Source organism: Thamnophis sirtalis, unplaced genomic scaffold (genome assembly GCF_051295495.1).
Source record: "Thamnophis sirtalis isolate CommonGarterSnake01/CBP01778 unplaced genomic scaffold, rThaSir2_p1.2 scaffold_2, whole genome shotgun sequence".
NCBI classification, from domain to species: domain Eukaryota; kingdom Metazoa; phylum Chordata; class Lepidosauria; order Squamata; family Natricidae; genus Thamnophis; species Thamnophis sirtalis.
This window is the reverse complement of record NW_028261382.1, coordinates 30,590,227-30,610,074: the sequence shown is the minus strand read 5'-3', so window position 1 is coordinate 30,610,074 and position 19,848 is coordinate 30,590,227. Positions and strand designations below refer to the sequence as shown.

The 19,848-nt window shown below is 45.6% G+C and overlaps 1 protein-coding gene across 1 annotated transcript in view; it reads right to left on the bottom strand.

The window, feature by feature from the left end:
• Positions 1 to 782: 782 nt before the first annotated feature.
• BRINP1 (BMP/retinoic acid inducible neural specific 1) overlaps positions 783 to 19,848 on the bottom strand; it is a 96,818-nt gene continuing 77,752 nt past the window's right edge. The window contains exons 5-8 of the mRNA XM_087704648.1: positions 17,180 to 17,285; positions 7,083 to 7,319; positions 5,491 to 5,713; positions 783 to 2,483 (exon numbers count right to left, since the gene is read on the bottom strand). Coding sequence (XP_087560774.1) covers positions 1,343 to 2,483; positions 5,491 to 5,713; positions 7,083 to 7,319; positions 17,180 to 17,285 — 1,707 coding nt within the window. The 3' untranslated portion in view covers positions 783 to 1,342. The remainder of the gene's footprint in view (positions 2,484 to 5,490; positions 5,714 to 7,082; positions 7,320 to 17,179; positions 17,286 to 19,848) is intronic.

Below are 19,848 nucleotides of genomic sequence, written 5' to 3'. Positions count from 1 at the left end.
CCCTCTGTCAGAAATGGTGTAGGGTCACCTGCTTGGGTGGGAGGTTGGACTAGATGACCTACAAGGTCCCTTCCAGCTCTATTCTGATTGATTGATTCAACCTAGAAATAGAAATTTTCTGCCCGTGAGAACAATAGAAGTGGCCTTCAGAAATTGTGGAAGCTTCATCCCTGGAAGCTTTCAAGAAGAGACTGGACTGCCCTCTGTCAGAAATGGTGTAGGGTCTCCTGCTTGAGCAGGGGGTTGGATTAGAAGACCTTCAAGGTCCCTTCCAGCTCTATTTGGAATTGAAATTTGCTTCTGTTTCCTTCTTTATCCATTCAATCTGTATTTATAGATCAGTGTTTCTCAACCTTGGCAACTTGAAGTCCTGTGGACTTCAAGTTGTCAAGGTTGAGAAACACTGTTATAGATCTAATCATCAGATTAAATCCACCTGATTTGGACAGTCAATTTGTTTAGCGGGGAAATGTATGTGACAAAGGCCATCCAGGTTGAGGGACCATGCCAGAAGCCACCAACTCAAGGAGATCATTTATACTGCATCAACTTGATTCAGATAGTCAATTCAGTTTGGAAACTCAATAATGCCATCTCCAAATCAAATCCCCGCATACACCTAACTCCAATTTTCTTCCTTTTTTAAAAAGAGATTACAGCACAACCGACCAACCTAATAATCATGATTTGACTCCTTCATCTCAGTATGGAAGAGGGGGGAAAAAACCCAGTTTATCTTAGGATGGCAGACAAAATGATTGAGAATAAAACTGCTCTCACACTTCACAAAAGAAATATGTTTTATCTTTGGCCATTTGCCCCCAACTGGGAGAAACGGCAATTCTTTGTACATGTACACAGAATTTCTCTCTTTCTTCCACACTCTTATCGTCTTCTGTTTGGCACCTGCATAGCTGAAATCTTTACAGTTACATACAAGAGATCTCCAAAGACCATCTATTCCCCCACCCATCTCTGCCGCTTCCAAACCCAATGGAGCAACCACCTTGTGGAAATTCACATCCTGACCTCCTTTTGTGTGTGTTGTGTGTGATTAGAGGCTCAACAAAACACGCTCGTCTCGTTGACACGGACGCCCAATCCATTTCCCGGTCAATGAGGACCTCCGATTCTCTTCCCTCCCACACTTTCCTTTATTAATTACATTTTACATTTTTAATTCCCCCTCCGTATTTTTGTTTCAATCTTTTTTTTCTTGTTGTTTTTAAACGTCGCTTGATTTTCCTTTTGTCGTTTTTTTTTTGTTCGAGTGTGTCTGTTTACAGCAAAAAAAAAAAAAAAAGAAGGATTAGTTCTTATAGATGAGTACATAAAATCAGGGTTAGCAGAGCTTGGCAGTCATCTGATCCGATTGTTTAAGGATCTCGGTGTTGTATAGATCCAGCGCGTGGTTTACCCGGATGATCTCGGTGTTGGTCAATTTCAGACGGTGTTTGAGCATACAAGAGAAGAGATCTAGCTGGGGCTTCCCAGGAGCTACCGGCGGTGCCAACCTGTTGATTCGATCCCGTATATCCAACATCAACAACATGACCGAGGAAGAGGAGTAGAACTGCCCACCTTGTGTGTAGGACTGGTTGACTTGCTGCACGGCGCTACGCAACAGATCCGCGTTGAAGCGCAAGCTGTATCCAAACACTTGAATGTCCGAAATTTTGATGTAGAACTGGCGCTTGTTGGGATCGGATAGGTCCACAGGTCCTTGACCCGTCTCGTTGCGCATCAAGGAAGGCAACCGAGTCCGGCTACGCAGGTAGATGTGGACAGTCTCGAAAAACGTTTTCCACCGGTTCCCCAGCAAGAGAGTCCAGTTGTAGCACTGGCTGTTCTGCAGGCGGATTTTCTCCCAACGCGGGTAGCCGTACTCACCAAAGGGCATATTCCAACCTTCGGAGTGGCTCCCGCTAAAAGGGTTCACGTAGACGAAGAACATGGGGTCCAGGCTGCTGTTGCGCATCTGGCAGATGCGCATGGAGATCCCGATGGCCATGTGGATGAAGTCCATCCGGTTCTTGTTGCTCTTCAAGGTGAGGGACATGCGCCTGCGCCACCGGGGGTCGAAGAAGGTGTCCAGGCGGATCTCGTTACTGATGAACGTCGTATGGACGTACAAGCGGGAATCCATCTTTTGGAGGAGGTACTTCAGCTCCAGGTCCTGGAAGTCCAAATCGGTCTCGAAGCTGATGAACTGCTCGCTGCGCTCGGAGTCCACGTTCTGGGGCTCGCAGCGGCCCCGAGAGAGGCGGTAGCCCTTGTTGCAGGAGCCGCAGAGGGAGATGTTGGCCAAGCTGCACATGGCACAGCTGTTGTTGCCGCCGATGATGCACGGGATGGGCCGTTGGCACAGGCTGGTGCTCCCATGGCAGACGCAGCTCCGTTGGCTCTCCAGAAAGGTCCCCCAGAAGCCATTCTCGTTGCAGTAGAGCAAAGATTGGACACAGGAGAGCCACTGCTGTATCGTCCTACAAGTGACAAAAGCATAGGCTATAAGAGAGCATCCTCTTATCACATCTCTAAGTACTTCTGAGGAACCTCAATGGCTGGGTTAGCCCAGGTTCTGTTTCTCCAACTCAACTGCATGCCTTCTAATCAACCTAAAGGATGGCTTTCGACCAAATCACCTCACCCTTCGGAACCTGACCAGTTTCTCACATCCACACCCATAAACCCGATATGCTTTTTGGTCGTTTAGATCTAGTCTGAATTTGGCGCCAGCCTCTCTCCCCCTTCCATTTCTCAGTTTCTCGTCTGTTAGCAACTGCTATCAGTAAGGTAAAAAGATTCTCATCGCACATAAGTGCTAGTCGTTCCTGACTCTAAGGGGCAGTGCTCATCTCCATTTCAAAACCGAAGAGCCAGCGCTGTCCGAAGATGTCTCTGTGGTCCTGCGGATGGCATGACTCAACACCGAAGGCGCACGGAACGCTGTTAGCTTCCCACCAAAGGTGGTTCCTATTTTTCTACTTGCATTTTTATGTACTTTTGAACTGCTAGGTTGGCAGAAGCTGGGACAAGTCATGGGAGCTCACTCCGTTACGTGGCGCTAGGGATTCGAACCGCCAAACTGCTGACCTTTCTAGTCAATAAGCTCAGCGTCTGAGCCATTGCGCCTGGTACATCCCTGGGGGGGAAATGAGGTTTGTTTTTTTTACATATGCAGGGCAACCCCTTCCAACCCTGGATTCTTACAGTCAGCCGCTGTGCCCAGGGCCTTTATAAATCATGCAACGCTTCCCATTCAGAAATTATAAAACCAGGTCAGCAACGAATCCTCAGCTCCGCTCCTTCCCTTTTTCATCCAAGTCACCTCTGGCGTTGTTTTTAATTAATGCATTGACTGGGCTTGTTTTGCAAACAAAACTCTAGATGTGCCAGGCGAAGGGGGAAAAAAAGCAGAAGCAAACAAGAGTGAAAAGAGCTTCTTTTTTTAAACGCATGACTTTTCGAACCAATAGGCAAAAGTAAAGGTTCCCCTTGCACATAGATGCTAGTCGTTCCCGACTCTAGGGGGCGCTGCTCATCTCCGTTTCAAAGCCAAAGAGCCAGCGCTGTCTGAAGACGTCTCTGGGGTCATGTGGCCGGCATGACTCAACGCCAAAGGCGCACAGAACGCTGTTCTTTTCCCACCAAAGGTGGCTCCTATTTTTCTACTTGCATTTTTTACGTGCTTTTCGAACTGCTAGGTTGGCAGAAGCTGGGACAAGTAATGGGAGCTCACTCCATTATGCGGCACTAGGGATTCGAACCGCCAAACTGCTGATCTTTCAGATCGACAAGCTCAGCATTTTAGCCACTAAGCCACCGCATCCCTTAATCTTCAATTTATGACAGTTACAAGGGCCACTGAACTGCTGACCTTTCTGATTGACAAGCACAGTGTCTTAGCCACTGAGCTAAGTTAAATACAATTTTTTTTCCCTCTCTCTCTCTCTCTCTCTCCCTCCCTCCCTCTCTCTCTCTCTTGTTTTTTGCTTTCCGTTCTATTTGCCTTCATTTCCATAAAGGGTAGTTGAGTGTCAGAGTATTGCTTCAGGCCATAATCTGAATATAGAACATGCTATTTCTATTAGAGCTTTGTGAATGGCACGGGGAAGAAATCTTACACTGTTAATATTACCGCTCTATCTTTTGGAAGCCTGCCCCACATATTAAATATTTCTGTCTCTTGTCCAGAGCATTCGGGCAGCCCAAAATGCCCTGGGGGACGATGCTTTCTCGGGGACTAATTGGGTGCAAAGGATATTTGGTAACCTTCTAGCAACGATTGGGGGTGGGTAGGTGGGTTGCAAAATCGGCTCCTTATTTTTAGGGGAGGAAAAACCACACAGACTTGAGCCAAGCAAACTCTGATTGTTAGGATGGGACTCTCAACTTTAAAAAAAAAGAGAGCTGTGGACGGAGTAGTGGTTAGAATGTAGGATTGTAGGCAAACTCTGCCCACCGCCAGGTGTTCGATCCTGACCGGCTCAAGGTTGACACAGTCTTCTGTCCCTTCCAACCCTCAACCTTCTGAGGTCAGTAAAATGAAGATTGTGGGAGGCAACAGTGCTTTTGTTATTTTATTCTATTCTACTCTATCCCATCCTATCCCATCCTATCCCATCCTATCCCATCCTATCCCATCCTATCCCATCCTATCCCATCCTATCCCATCCTATCCCATCCAATTCTAATTCATTCCATTCTTTTCCATCCTATCCTATCCTATCCTATCCTATCCTATCCTATCCTATCCTATCCCATCCCATCCCATCCCATCCCATCCCATCCCATCCCATCCCATCCCATCCCATCCCATCCCATCCCATCCAATTCCAATTCCAATTTATTCCATTCCAATTCATTTCTATTCTATTCTATTCTATCCTATCCTATCCTATCCTATCCCACCCCATCGAATTCCAATTCATTCTATTCTATTCCATTCCAATTCATTCTATTCCATTCTATTCCATTCCCATTCCATTCCCATTCCATTCCCATTCCATTCCCATTCCATTCCCATTCCATTCCCATTCCATTCCATTCCCATTCCATTCCCATTCTAATTCATTTAATTCTATTCTAATTCATCATATTCCTATCCTAACCCTAACACTATTCCTAACACTATACTATCCTACCCTACCCAATCCTATCCTAAGCTATGCTGGCACAGTAGTTAGAAGATTGACTCAACCTTCCATCTTCCAAGGCCAGTAAAATGAGGACCCAGACTGGGGGGGGGGAGGTAAGATGCTGACTCTGTCAACCACTTAGAGAGGGCTGTAAAGCACCTTAAAGCGGTATATAAGTCTAAGCACTGTTCCTGCTCTTCAACATCATCCCTCTACCTGCATGGCCTTAGAGGATCTGCTTATACCTTGGCTGTGTCACTAAGCAGGTATGTTTAGGAGCAGGAATTCTGATCCTAATTGTGGTCTCAAGTAGAGGACACCCATCCACCAGCTAAAAGCAGAAGGCCAGTACCTTTCCCTAGGCAGCTGGTGGTGTGGATTGTGCCGACAACGGATGCTGAGGCCAAAGAGTTTACGGGAAGTGCGTTGGATCTTCTGCCGTTGGGCCTCCATGGAGCTCTGCAAGAGCTTGTAGCGGTTTTGAAGGTCCCAGTCATTCCCCCAGTGCTGATGGATGCTCCCAATGGTCAGGAAATGGTTGTTAGGTAGTTTCTTCATGAAGGACTTAAATTCATCTAGGAAAATCATGCACACAAACACATCTACATGCAGGTAATTCCAAGAGGGGATCATTTGACGGGAAAACCATATATATCATCTTACTTCCCAGCATGGAATATTGGGCATATCTACATTCTTGAGGTTTTCAAGGAAAGGTCAGACAACTATTTGTCTGGGATGGTATAAGAACTCCTGCCTTGGGCTGTGGTGGAGGGTTGGACTAGAAGATCTCCAAGGCCCCCTTCAGTCCTAGGAGTCTATGAGAAGGAATCAGAGTTTAACACCCACATCCCATAGAGTAAGTACAAGGCTCAATGCTCAGGGTCTCCAGTTTGAGGAATCCCCAGAGGGAACTCCTGCCTTGGGCAGGAGGTTGGACTAGAAGACCTCCAAGGCCCCTTCCAGTCCTTGGATTCCATGAGAAAGAACCAGAGTTCAACACCCACTTCCTATAGAGAAAGTCCAAGGACTAATGCTCAGGAGATCTCCAGCTCAAGGATTCACCACCAATGATGAGAAAGGTGCTTTTCCAAAAGGCAACTGGACATTCCTTGAAGACATTTTGCTTCTGACCCAAGAAGCTTAATCCGTTCCAAGAAACTTTTTTGTTTCTCATCCAAGAAGCTTCTTCAGGTGTGAAAAAGCTTCTTGAATGAGAAGTGAAACTTCTTCAAGGAAAAATAAACTCCGGTTAACTTTTGAAAACCCACCTTTGGGACATCCATGACCTGGATGACTGAGAATCTCCATGGACCTCTTTGAGCATCAGAGTTTTGGTATCTTCCAAAGGGCTAATTTGACTGGATGTAAAACCACTATGGCAAATCTAGACACCCGACTAACAAGCAGAGACATCACCATGCCAACACATGTGCTTATAGCCAAGGCTGTTTTTCCCAGTTGCAATGGATGGTTGTGAAAGTTGGACCATAAGAAAGGCTTGAGTGCCAAAGAATGCAGGCCTTTGAACTCTGGTGCTGGAGAAGATTCCTATGAGTCCCTCGGACTGCAAGGCCATCCAACCGGTCAGTCCTAGGGGAGATCAACCCTGATTGCTCTTTAGATGGCCAGATCCTGAAGATGAGACTCAAGTACTTTGGCCACCTAAGGAGAAGGAAGGACTCACTGGAGAAGAGCCTGATGCTGGGAATGATGGAGGGCAAAAGAAGAAGGGGACCACAGAGAATGAGGTGGCTGAATGGAGTCACCAAAGCAGTCAGTGTGAGCTTAAATGGACTCCAGAGGATGGTGGAGGACAGGAAGGCCTGGAGGAATGTTGTCCATGGGGTCGCGATGGGTTGGACATAACTTAGTGACTAACAACAACAAAAGCTACTTGCTATGTCATCCCACCAAAACACTCTTGCCTTTCCCCACAATTACCTGAATTCTCTAGATCTTTGTAGGCCTCTGTCCAAGATTTGGCCATGTTAGCCAAGGTGTATTCCATTATTTGGATGTCGGTGATGGGACAATTGCACTGGGGAAACTCTTCGGCACATTGGCATCCGCATTGGCTATCTCGGCAAATGTATTCACCTTCTCCGTTGCACATGATGTAACTCAGTGCTGACTGCACAAATTTCTCTTGCAAATACTGAGGAAAGATGACCTGGAGACCTGCAGGGAAGAGAGAAAGAAGAGAGAAAGGGAGATCAAAAATAGGACAAGGAGAGAGAGTCTCCCTTGACTTCTCTAGCAGATTCACCAGGGCTTAGCTTGTGTGGTGGGAAAGCTGACCTGCTTTTGAGGTTTCCACAATAATATTGAACCATAAAGAATCCAACAAGCAAGATTGATCTAACATGCTGAACCTCACATCCGGAAAGCTCTAATCATAGAATCACGGAGCTGGAAGGGACCACGGAGGTCTTCTAGTTGTTGGAGTTCATTGATGGAATGTATTTCTAGGCAACAACTTGGGACAACCATGACCTGGATGACTGAGAATCTCCATAGACATTTAACAACTACAGTAGTATTCAGCCAGTAGATGGCAGTATTTACAGGTTTGGATCTATGGTATATACTCTATGCTCTTTTGTTCTGAGTAGAGTTTCCGGTTTCCTGGTACAGTTCAATAGCTGAGCAGTAAAGCACATAGTGACTGTACTCTTTGTTTGCTCTGTGGTGCTATATATAAAGAGAATGTCTAACACTAGTCCAACCCATCCCCCTAATCAAACGGGGCTCATTGTTTGACAAATTTGTAAGGTTCTGTATCTGATCTCATTGAAGAGCTTGTGAGAACACAATCTATAAATTTGCGGACTTTTAATGCCTCCCTCCAGCTGCTGTTTTGGTAGTTCCGCTGTCCCAGAAGCTGAACCAAAATGAACGTTTGCAAGGTCGCTGCAAGAAACCAACTTTTCTTGGCTAAGTGGACATCCATGGTTGTGCACAAGTGGCTGGCAATGCTATCGTTCAGCAATCCATGCTTTCTGTTCATGTCGGCAGTTTTCACTGGGCAGCCCGAGGCCTGTAGTGTCTCTGCAGCTGTTTCTTCATATTCGAGAAGCTCGGCTTGTCAAAGCCCATCAGCTTCCCGGAGGTAACCAAGGATGGTGAACAAGGACTGCCAAAAGTCCAGCCTTCCTGCGGATCTTTGAAATATTTGTCTGCGCGTCTCACTCAGGCAGATGCAGGACTAAATCGTCAGTGTGGCGGATGAAGCAGCAGAAAACCGTAGCCTCGTTAATTATTCTTCTACGAGAAGACATATCCATCTGATTTTAAGGTTCCAAACAGCACCCAAAACTAAATCAGAGTCCAAGGCAAAGTATTCCTCACAGTTCCAATTTATTAAGAGAGCCATATTGGCACATCTGGGAAAACCCAAATCTGAAGTTTTTCCCCACCCAGTTGAAAGTTCAAGATCTTGCTCCCACACCAACAAATCCATCACATGGTCCAATCTGAGCCGAGGTGGCGCAGTGGTTAGAGTGCAGTACTGCAGGCCACTTCAGCTGACTGCTATCTGCAGTTCGGCGGTTCAAATCTCACCGGCTCAAGGTTGACTCAGCCTTCCATTCTTCCAAGGTGGGTGAAATGAGGACCCAGACTGTGGGGGCAATATGCTGACTCTGTAAACCGCTTAGAGAGGGCTGAAAGCCCTATGAAGTGCTATATAGGTCTAACTGCTATTGCTATTGCTAATCTCCCGCTGCCAGGCTGGCAGCTTCCAACCAACCAGTTCCGGTCAGGTGCAGAGACAAAGGATGACCTTGGCTTTCTAGAAAGGGATTTTGTTTTGGTTACATAGCATCTAACTCCGTACAACCCCCCCCCCCTCCCATTTTCCCACCATAGAAAAGGCAAAATAGGATAATAGAAAGTGTGGCAGGCCAAAGATCTAGAAGGAATATGGCTGCAAGCCAGGAGAAAGACATTGGAAACAAAATGGAGTCTGGAGCTGATTGAAAAGAAGACCCATTTATTGGTGAAGCAGAATTACCAAACACGTGTTGCCCGATGTCAGATTCTGGAGGCTCCGGAGGCAGAAAATAACTACCAGATGGCCTTGCCCCCTCTCTGCCTCCGACGCAGAGCCCTCGTCTGAGCTTTCCCCAGACTTCAGGACTGGCCCATGTTCCTCCCCAACCCTCCTCACTCTCTGAATCTGCTGCCAGCTCTGCTGGCCACTGTTGAGCCACAACACTGGCCACCTGCACTGTAGTTATGGACTGTAGTTATCCTTAAGCAGCCACCGGAGATAGGTAGTGTCGAAAGGGCCAGGATACCTAGCAGTTATGGGCAGAATATGTTTTTGTTCCTAATCTCCGTATAAGAGGAACATCTAAGGAGCATGTGATCCCCAGTCTCCCGTTCTCCTGAGCCGCAGGGAAAGGCAAACCTCACTGGGGCAGAAAGGAACAGTTTAAAAAGGCAAAAAAATGAGAAGGCTGTCCTCGTATCATTCAGATCTTATCCAAAGGAGCGGGAGTTTATCAAGAACTGGAGGAAGAATTTAACCATCCGGATCTCAGCAAGAACGCCTCCATTCACACACACAGACACAGTGACAGGCCTTGATTAAAAAGCCGTGCATTGTTATACGATTTCAGTTTGCTTATCAGCGCTAGAACGAATGTCCTCGCCGCCTCTGATTCATGCCTCTCTTCTCCCCTTACTTAGAATAGAAAAGAACTATGGTATTTTTAGGAGCATGTGATGCTCCTAAAGGAGTACAAGAGGCACCTCAAAAAAGAGGGTGAAAATCTGGGTGTGTCTTATACATTGAATGCAGCAATTTTTTGTCAGAACCCTCCCCCCCTTTCACCAAAATGACTGTGCATAGCCTTTAGGAGGCTTTCAGAGTGTTCCTGGGGACTAGGGAGGGCAGAAATGAGCGAGAAACAGTCTGGTTTTTGCTCAATTTCCCCCCCCCCCCAGCCTCCAGGAGCACTCTATAAGCCTCCTAAAGGCTATGCATGCCTTTAGGTGGAAAAAGGGGGCTCTTTTTCCTCATTTTGGGGCCCCCACCCCCCAGGAGCAACTCTACAAGCCTCCTAAAGGCTATTCTTGCCCCTTTTTTGGAAAAAAAATTGGGCCATTTTGGGGAGGTCTGCACAGTATAAAAACCTTTTTAAAAAATTAGTCCCTTGGTGCGTCTTATACTACGGTGCATCTTATACTCCAAAATATGGTATTCCCTGTCTGCTAAGTGCTGGAAATGCAGTCAGACTCCAGGCACCGATGACCACGTGTGGTGGACGTGTATTAAAGCAAAAGAATATTGGGAGAAAATAAAAAACTGCCTGGAAATGGTAATTAAACAGAAGATTGAGTTGAAACCAGAAACATGTCTCCTAGGTACACTACCAGAGGGCTATGATAAAGGGGCCACATATTTAGTTCTACACATACTGACAGCAGCAAGGATCATATATGCCAAGTATTGGAAAAAATGTGACTATCCCACCAGAGGAAGCTGTGATTTGAAGAAAAAAAATGACTGTGCCAAAATGGTTAGATTAACCTTTAAAATTAAAGATCAAGAAGATACAGAATATGATATGATTGGGAATAAATTCTATCAAACGCCGAAGGCGCATGGAACGCTGTTCCCTTCCCACCAAAAGTGGCTCCTATTTTTCTACTTGCAATTTTTTACGTGCTTCCGAACTGCTAGGTTGGCAGAAGCTGGGACAAGTCACGGGAGCTCACTCCATTACGCGGCGCCGGGGATTTCAAACCGCTGAGCTACCGACCTTTCTGATCGACAAGCTCAGCATCTTAGCCACTGAGCCACCGCGTATCTACTGAATGTTAAATAGGAAGACTGAAGGAAACGTTTGATGGATGGGAAGGGGATGGATTTTCCAGCTCGTAGAAGATTAGCATCAGAAAAAGAGAGCTCCCTTATAGATGAAGATGCCAACGCGTACAGCTCAGTCCTTGGTGACAAGTTCCATTTATAGCCTCATCCATGGCAACTTGGAATTAAGGGGGGAATAAAAAAAATAAGTCGTTACAGTCTTTAAGAGATGCCTTTCGGAATTAGAAATCTCTGTCGCCTGCATTGGGAAATCATTTTGCTGTCTTTGACCTAATTTTCTGCAACCCGATCGATAGAAATGGTATTTGGGACACAGAAGGGGAGGGAAAAGGAGATGGGAAGGGGAGCAAGAATCTCCTTGGGGAGGGGAAATTGGCCCAAAAGTAGCTGCTTCGTTTGGAGAACTTGAAAACAAAATATGAAAGTGCACAAATTTCTCTTGCAAATACTGAGGAAAGATGACCTGGGAAGAGAGAGAGACTATCTTTAACTATGTCAGTATTTTGGGGTCTTTGGTTATTATAATCCAGGGATGCAAAATGATGTAAGAGTGTGTTGTGGCCTGCCAGTGACCAGTGAGGAGGTTGGGGAGGAACATGGGCCAGTCCTGGAGTCTGGGGAAGGCTCTGATGAGGGCTCTGTGTTGGAGGCAGAGAGGGGGCCAGAGTCCTATGCCAGTTATCAGCTGCCTTCAGAGTCAGACATCAGTGAGGCAGAAGAACAGCTGGAGCCTGTTCCCAGTATGCTCATGCACAGAGTTGCCAGATGAAGGGTACAGCTAAAGAACAGGGGTCGACTTGGGAGTAAGGCCACAGGTGGACGATGAAGAGAAGCGAAAGGGGAGTGGAGTTTGCAGGAGATCACTAGTTCACTTCATTGGTTTCTGACTCTCCAAGACTCCTTGCCAAGTTTTGCAGATACCGGCCTGGCAGCTCTCCAAGCCAGATAAGGTCTGTGACTGTAAATCCTCCCTTGAAAGACTTTGCTGGATGTGAATGAGCAGAATTCACAGTCAATTAATAAAAGGAGTTTTTGTCGGGACCAGGAGTTTCCTTCCTGCTCTTGGGAAGCCCCAGTCAGAACAGAGTGGTCTGAAGCTGCCCTCAACCACTTGAAGAAGACACCCGACTGCATTTGGGTTTGAAGTCTTCTTCAAACCAGCCTCTTATAAGCAGACCTAGAGTGATTTGAACTTGCTCAGGTTTTGCCCGGATCCTTCTAAAAATGTGACGTTTAGAAGGGGGAGTCCAGAACTACAATCAACCAACATTGTGACTCCGTATCAGTCAAAAAGTATATGGACAAGAATGATGGAATGTTCTCCATGGGAGAGAAGGATAAACAAGCCTTCTCATTACCAACGACCTTTAAAAGTTTGCCTTTTACCTCCTCCATTTTTCTACTCCCTCCGCCATCTAGAAGTTACATCTCAGAATAATTAATGGAAACCTTTGTACTCCCAGCTGCTGTATAACTCCCTCATTAGTAACTATTTACAGGGCTGCTGCTAATGGATTGCAACAACTTCCGTCTCCTCTGATCGCTTTGCCAACCTGGTGTAAGATGTTGCAAGAAACCGTGGTGGGTAACTGTAGCCCCACAGCTCACCAACATCTATTATTTTCAGCTGGAAACCACTTGGAAGCTGGGAGGAAGGAACGGCCCTATGCACCCTTGTGCACGCATACAACACATGGTTTTAGATAAAAGTTATAATGCAGTCAGAGTAGAGTGGAGTGGAGTAGAGTAGAAGAGAATACAATGTAGAGTAGAATAGAGTAGAATAGAATAGAATAAAAAAACAGAATAGTATGGAATAGAATGTAGAGTAGAGTAGAATAGAAAAAATAGAATAGAATGTAGAGAGGAGTAGAATAAGAATAGAATGTAGAGTAGAGTAGAGTAGAGTAGAGTAGAGTAGAATAGAATAGAATAGAAAAAATAGAATAGAATGTAGAGAGAGTAGAATAAGAATAGAAAGTAGAGTAGAATAGAAAAAATAGAATAGAATGGAATAGAATGTAGAGTAGAATAGAAAAAATAGAATAGAATGTAGAGAGGAGTAGAATAAGAATAGAATGTAGAGTAGAGTAGAATAGAATAGAAAAAATAGAATAGAATAGAATGTAGAGTAGAGTATAATAGAATAGAAAAAATAGAATAGAATGGAATAGAATGTAGAGTAGAATAGAAAAAATAGAATAGAATGTAGAGAGGAGTAGAATAAGAATAGAATGTAGAGTAGAGTAGAATAGAATAGAAAAAATAGAATAGAATAGAATGTAGAGTAGAGTATAATAGAATAGAAAAAATAGAATAGAATGGAATAGAATGTAGAGTAGAGTAGAAAAATAGAATAGAATGTAGAGAGGAGTAGAATAAGAATAGAATGTAGAATAGAGTAGAATAGAATAGAAAAAATAGAATAGAAGAGTAGAGTAGAATAGAATAGAATAGAATAACAGAGGTGGAAGGGGCCTTGGAGGTCTTCTAGTGCAACCTCCTGCTCAGGCAGAAAACTGTATACCATTTCAGACAAATGGCTGCCCAGTTTCTTCTTAAAAGCTCTGGAGATGGAGCACCCACAACTTCTGAGAGCAAGCCATTCTATTGGTTCAATAGAAGGGACATTGGAGGTCTTCTAGTCCAGCTCCCTGCTGAAGCAGGAGACCCTACACCATTCCAGTCTCTTCTTAAACACCTCCAATGATGAAGCACCCACAACTTCTGGAGGCAGGTCGTTTCACTGGTTAATTGTTCTCACTGTTAGGAAGTCTCTCCGTATTGCCAGGTCGCTCCACTCCTTGTTGAGTTATCCTCCATTGTTCCTTGTCTGGCCTTTGGGTGCTTTGGAGCAACCTCTCCAATATTGGAATACTGCTAACATGTCTCCCCCTGCCCTTTTTTTCTCTAGACTAGCCAGACCCAAATCCTGCAACCGTTCTTGGTATGGTTGAGTCTCCAGGTCTTTGATCACCTTAGTTGCTCTTCTCTGATCTTCTTCCAAAACCTCAACATCTTTCTTTGCAAAGTTGGTGACCAAAAACAATGGCGATCAGAATTTCCATCACTAAGCAAGGAGGCTGTTCAGCACGTCAGGCCCGATTTTAGGACATTTTTTTTCAGCAGCGTTGATACGCGAATCACTGAAGCTGTTCAGGGAACAATGCAACCCTTGAGAGAATTCAGATTCCTTTACGCTTGTTGTCATCGGGCTGGGAAGGTTGCAAAATCACAATTATATGACCTCGGGACACTGTGATTGTTGAAAATACACGCGAGTTACCAAATCTCCAATTTCGATCACTTGCTTGTAGGGATGGCTGCAACAATTGTGTTTGCAAGGACCAGCTGTAAGTCCTCATTTTTGAGTGCCCTTGTAACTTCACTTGGTTGTTATATGATGTCAGGGTTTTAGGTAACACCCCCAACAAAAGAAGACTTCAAGGCCTAGAGTTTCTCAAAGTTCCATTTTATTAGAGGTGACATATTGGCACACCTGGGAAAACCCGAATCTGAAAATGTCAGAGTTTGTTGCATGAATTCAAATCCAGAAAGCACACACGGATAACTGATTCAGCTGGATTCATTAACTTCTTTATATACATAAGAATAGATGAATAAATGTACAATACCAACAGGTGATTCTTCCAAGTAAACACAAGGCAGGAGAGTTACAGGCAAACACAAGCAATTAGCTTCATTTCAGCAGACAAGCCCAGACAGGCAGTTAGTTTACTTCTCAGAGCAGCAGACGGCTTAAGTTTCTGTTTCAATTCTCTGCACAGAGTTAGATCTGTTTAAGCTCCCATTGGCTGACTTAGTTGCTTTGCCTATTCGTTGGCTGACCTTGTTCCCTGGCTGACCATTCAGTCCCCATTGGCTGATCTATTCCAGTCCATGAATATTCATACTCTGACAGAATGGCTCCAGGTTTTCCCCACCCAAATGGAAGTCCAAACCCACATGTCAATCACATGGCTCAATCAGGCACCATCCCAACTGGAGATGCCTCCCAGTCATGCCACTCCAGGTGCAGGACAAGATGTCCTTCACTCTCTGAGAAAGGAATGTTATTTTGACTATATATCTCCCACCCACCCCTCCCATTTTCCCAAAGCAGTAAATGTGGCAAAACCTGCCATCTTGGGCCCAACATTTGGGAAGCTCTGCCTGTCACAAGCCAGGACAAAGGGTGAGTGATGGAGGAGTAACACCTCCTTAAAAAACCTTGGTCCAGTTGGCCCAGCTGGGAGCACCTCGTAAGGGCCGCTTCCCAGGGTTACGGGAGAAGACGCTCAACGGGTTTGAAGGCGGAAGAAGGCTCTACGCCCCAACGGCAGATCAAGCGGCAGAACCATCTTCTAGGAGAAGGGAAACTCTGGTTACAAACCTCCACTGCCTTGTGGCTACATCCATTACTGGAAAAGGCTTCCGGAGTCAACCTCCAGGCAAAATCCGGAGCCAGAGTCCCGGAAACAGTTCATGACTGTGTACAACCAGGTTCTGGTAACTCCTGCGATGCAGCTGAATGGCTCTGCCGTTCCATTGGACTATTTCAGCCATGTGGAGATGGGAGGATCTGCTGCTTGGATAACAGTCTATCCTCCATATTAATCTACCCAGGCCTGGTGCTCTGGAGAGGACACTCCAGCCTTGATCTCTTCTCAGAGCATGATACCATCGTCTTTGGAGACTGAAGGATGCCAATGCCAAATGTGGCCCAATGAAAAAGATGGCTTCCAGGCCTGACAAACAGATTGTTTTAATGTCAGGGTTACCTGTAATGTCTAACTTTTCCGTGGATTGCTTTGCTTTTCAAACAAGTTGGAGGTTTGCACTATCATGTTATTTCGATTGTTTCTGATATATTGATTTAATAACAGGCTCAGGAACCCCAGGAAAGCATTAGAGGCAAGACACAAGCAAACAAACAAAAATGGAAAAAAAAAGGATTTCACGTGCACAGATGTGAGGATTTAGCATCCCACAGGGAGCTTGTGACTAAACATGTCCGGAGGAAAGTTTGCATCGAGAACATTAAATAGGAAAGACAAAGAATCTCATGTGCCATGCTAAATTTCACTCCTTTTTCAGCTCAGTAAGACCAGAACCACATCTTAGAGGCAAGATTTGACTGTGAATAATTTTTAAAGGTCCCTGGTACTCTCTGAGCTTGGTTGTTTTCTTGCAGATGTTTCATTACCCAACTAGGTAACATCATCAGTGCTAGAAGGGAGTGGGAGTTACAGAATGAAGGAGGCGGAGAAAGGAAGGAGGAGGAGGAGGACTGGAGGTTTCTTAGTGCTCTCTGAGCTTGCTATTTTTCTTGCAGAAGAAGTAGTGAGGAGGAGGAGGAGAAGGAGGAGGAGGAGAAGGAGAAGGAGGAAGAGAAGGGGAAGGAGGAGAAGAAGGACTGTGGGGTTCTTGGTGCTTTCTGAACTTGCTTGTTTTCTTACAGATGTTTCATTACCCAACTAGGTAACATCATCAGTGCTAGAAGGGAGTGGGGTTTGCAGAATGGAGGAAGAGGAGAAAAGGGCGAGGAGGAGAAAGGGAGGAAGAGGAGAAAAGGAGGAAGAGGAGGAGGACTGTGGGTTTCTTGATGCTCTCTGAGAAAGCTTGGTGGCTTTCTTGTCGACGTTTCATGACCCAACGAGGTAACTTCATCAGTGCTAAAAGGGAGTGGGGTTTGTTCTCTTTCTGCAGGAAGGCAACCAAGCTCAGAGAGCGCCACAGGGACCCTTCATTTCAACCATGAGCTAAAAATATTCTCCTTTATTGTAAATAAACACCAAGCAAAATCCAAGAGCAATGATGTCCCAGGACAACTTTCTCCAAAGGCAACTGGACTTCCTTTTTTAAATTTCCCTTGAATTTTTTTTTGCTTCTTATCCAAGAAATTCATGAATTGAAGAAGCTTCTGGGATGAGGAGCGAAATGTTTTCAAGGGAAGAAAAACCAAGAAAACTTGGCTGCCTTTTGCAAAAGCACCTGTGGGATAATTGCGACCTGGATGATTTGAGAATCTCAGTAGACATGAAAGAAAGATGCCAGCCAAAGATAAAGCCCCCCGTATCTCACCTGGATCCGGTTCTTTGAAACTTGTAAAGGACAGAGATGTTAAGAGAGTGAAGAAGAGACCATTCCCACCAACTCTGGTGGAGCAGTTGTGCCTTTGGTTCCCCTTTTTCCCCCTTACCTTGGAGATGGAGTTTGCTCTCCGTGCTTTGCAGAAGGACTGAACTCACAGAGTCCAGATTGTCATAACTGTTGCAGCCCAGAGGACCTGTCCGCGTTTCAGTGACCTGGAGAACATCAAAAGAAAGAGAAATCATAGCAGATGTCCCTGTTCTGACCGAGGCTTCCTGAGAGCTTCCTGGTTCTGACAAAAAATCCCTTTTAATAAAAGGCGAAAGATTTATATGATCTGAAGAGAAACCAGAGTATAGGGGGGAAGGAAGGAGGAAAGGAAGGGGGAAAGGAAGGAGAGAAGGAGAAAAGAAAGGAGGGAAGGAAGGAAGGAGGGAAGGAAGGAGGGAAGGAGAGAAGGGGAAGGAGGGAGGGAAGGAAGGGGAGTAGGAGAGAAGAAACGAGGGAAGGAAAGAGGGAGGGAGGGAAGAAGAAGTAGGACCGTTGTAAGATAAGATGGATCTATGGGATGTTAAAAAAGCAATCTTCAAGTATATTGTTAACAGTAGGGGAAAATTGTTATAAATACATATTATTAATAACAGTTATGAGATCATATAATTGTGAATGTATATATGAAATTGATAAAATAAAATTAAGAAGTTTACTTAAAAAAAAAATCCCTTTTATTCATTGACTGGGAATTCCGCTCATTCATACCCTGCAAAATCTTTCAAGGGAGGATTTACAGTCAAGGACCTTCTCTGGCTTGGAGAGCAGCCAGGCTGATCTCTGCAGAACTTGGCCAGGAGTCTCGGAGAGTCACGAAGCAATTAAGTGAACTAATGGTCTCCTGCAAACTCCATTCCCCTTTCGCTTCTCTTCATCGTCCACCTGTGGCCTTACTCCCAAGTCGACCCCTGTTCCTTAGCTGTTCCCTTCATCTGGAAACTCTGCACCTGTGCATACTGGGCACAGGCTCCATCTGTTCTTCTGCCTCACTGATGTCTGACTCCGAAGGCAGCTGATAACTGTCAGACAGCACTGACCCCTCTCTGCCTCTGACACAGAGCCCTCATCCGAGACATCCCCAGGCTCCAGGACAGGCCCAGGTTCCTCCCCAACCTCCTCACTGCCCGACTCTGCTGCCAGCTGCATTGGCTGCTGGGCGCCACGACAGTCCCATTGTACACTTCGGTCAAAGCATGGACAGAACGGAACCAAGAACCCAAGAAGAAGGCCAAGGCGTGGATTGGAAGGTGGGCAACAGATCAAAAGGCTTAGCTGCAGACTTAAAAAGGGATAGGTGTGTGTACTCTTAACAGAATAACAGAGTTAGAAGGGACCTTGGAGGTCTTCTAGTCCAACTCCTGCTCATGCAGGAAACTCAATACCATTCCAGACAAATGGTTGTCCAATCTCTTCTTAAAAACCTCCAGTGTTGGGGCACTCAACACTTCCTGTGGCAAGTCGTTCCACTGATTAATGGTTCTCACTGATAGATAATTTCCTAATTCCAGAGTTGCTTCTGTCCTTGATTATTTTCCATCTTTTGTTTCTTTTTCCTCCCTTCTGGTAGTTTGGAGAATAGGTTGACTCCCTCTTCTTTGTGGAAGCCCCTGAGATATGACAACATGGCTATTATGCTATCCCTACTCTTCTCTGAAGCTTCTTCAGTTCTTCACCACCTTTGGGGCAACCATGATCTTGATGGTTGAGAATCTCCATAAACGGTGGACTATAAGTTCTAACCCCCCCCCCTCTCTCCTCCTCCTCCTCCTCTTCATCTTTCTCCCTCTCATCTCTCCCTCTCTCTTCTCTCTCTCTTCCCTCTTCCCCTTCCCCTCTCCCTCTCTCCCCCCTCTCTCTCCCTCTCTCTTCCCCTCTTTCTCTCTCTTCTCTCTCTCCCCTTTCCCTCTATCTTTTTCTCCCTCCCTCTCTTCTCTCTCTTGCTCTCTCCTTTCTCTCTTCTCTCTCTTCCCCCTCTTCTCTCTCCCGCGCTCTCTCTTCTTTCTCTCTGTCTCTCTCCCTCTCTTCTCTTTTCCTCTCTCTCCCCCCTGTCTCCCCCTCTGCCTTTCTCTCTCCATTTCCCCCTGTATTTTGTGCTAGTTTGGCTGAAAGCATTGAAGTTGCGACCATGCTTCTAACCATCATTGTGCTGCTTTTTGAGGCAGTTGGGAAAGGTACATTCTGAGCAGAATAACTTGTAGAAAGTAGATCAAAGGGACATGTCTATTTTCAAACCTTGCACATCAACCGTCGAAATGCACCCAACTCCCCTCTTCCCAAACCTCGGATGCTTTCAGCACACCTTTCTGGCACCTTCAAGCGCTCTCGGGCTCAGAAATAAAAAATCCTGATCTCCGATATGATGACAAAGGCCAACCCTTTATGGAAACTCTCTCCCATCCACTCTTTTGTAGGTCAATTGCTAAGGAGCTCCAGATAGTTTTCCCTCCTCTTTGCCAGTGCAACTAAGATTACTTTGAAGCTCTCGAAGGACCTTTTGCCCTGGCCATTATCCCATCCTGTGAACTGTGTTACCAAGCACTTCTGAGGGTTTTGACTAGGTGCACAGTGCTTTCCCTTCACTCACACGCCAGAAAGCCACTTAGCTGACTTCTGAGCAGGTCTGCAGGAGAAAAGGATTGTCAAGAATGAAGGAGGCCTTTAATTCTCAACTGATGAGAAGTGAAACAGGTTCTCCTCCTCCTTCTTCTTCTCCCCCTCCTCCTCTTT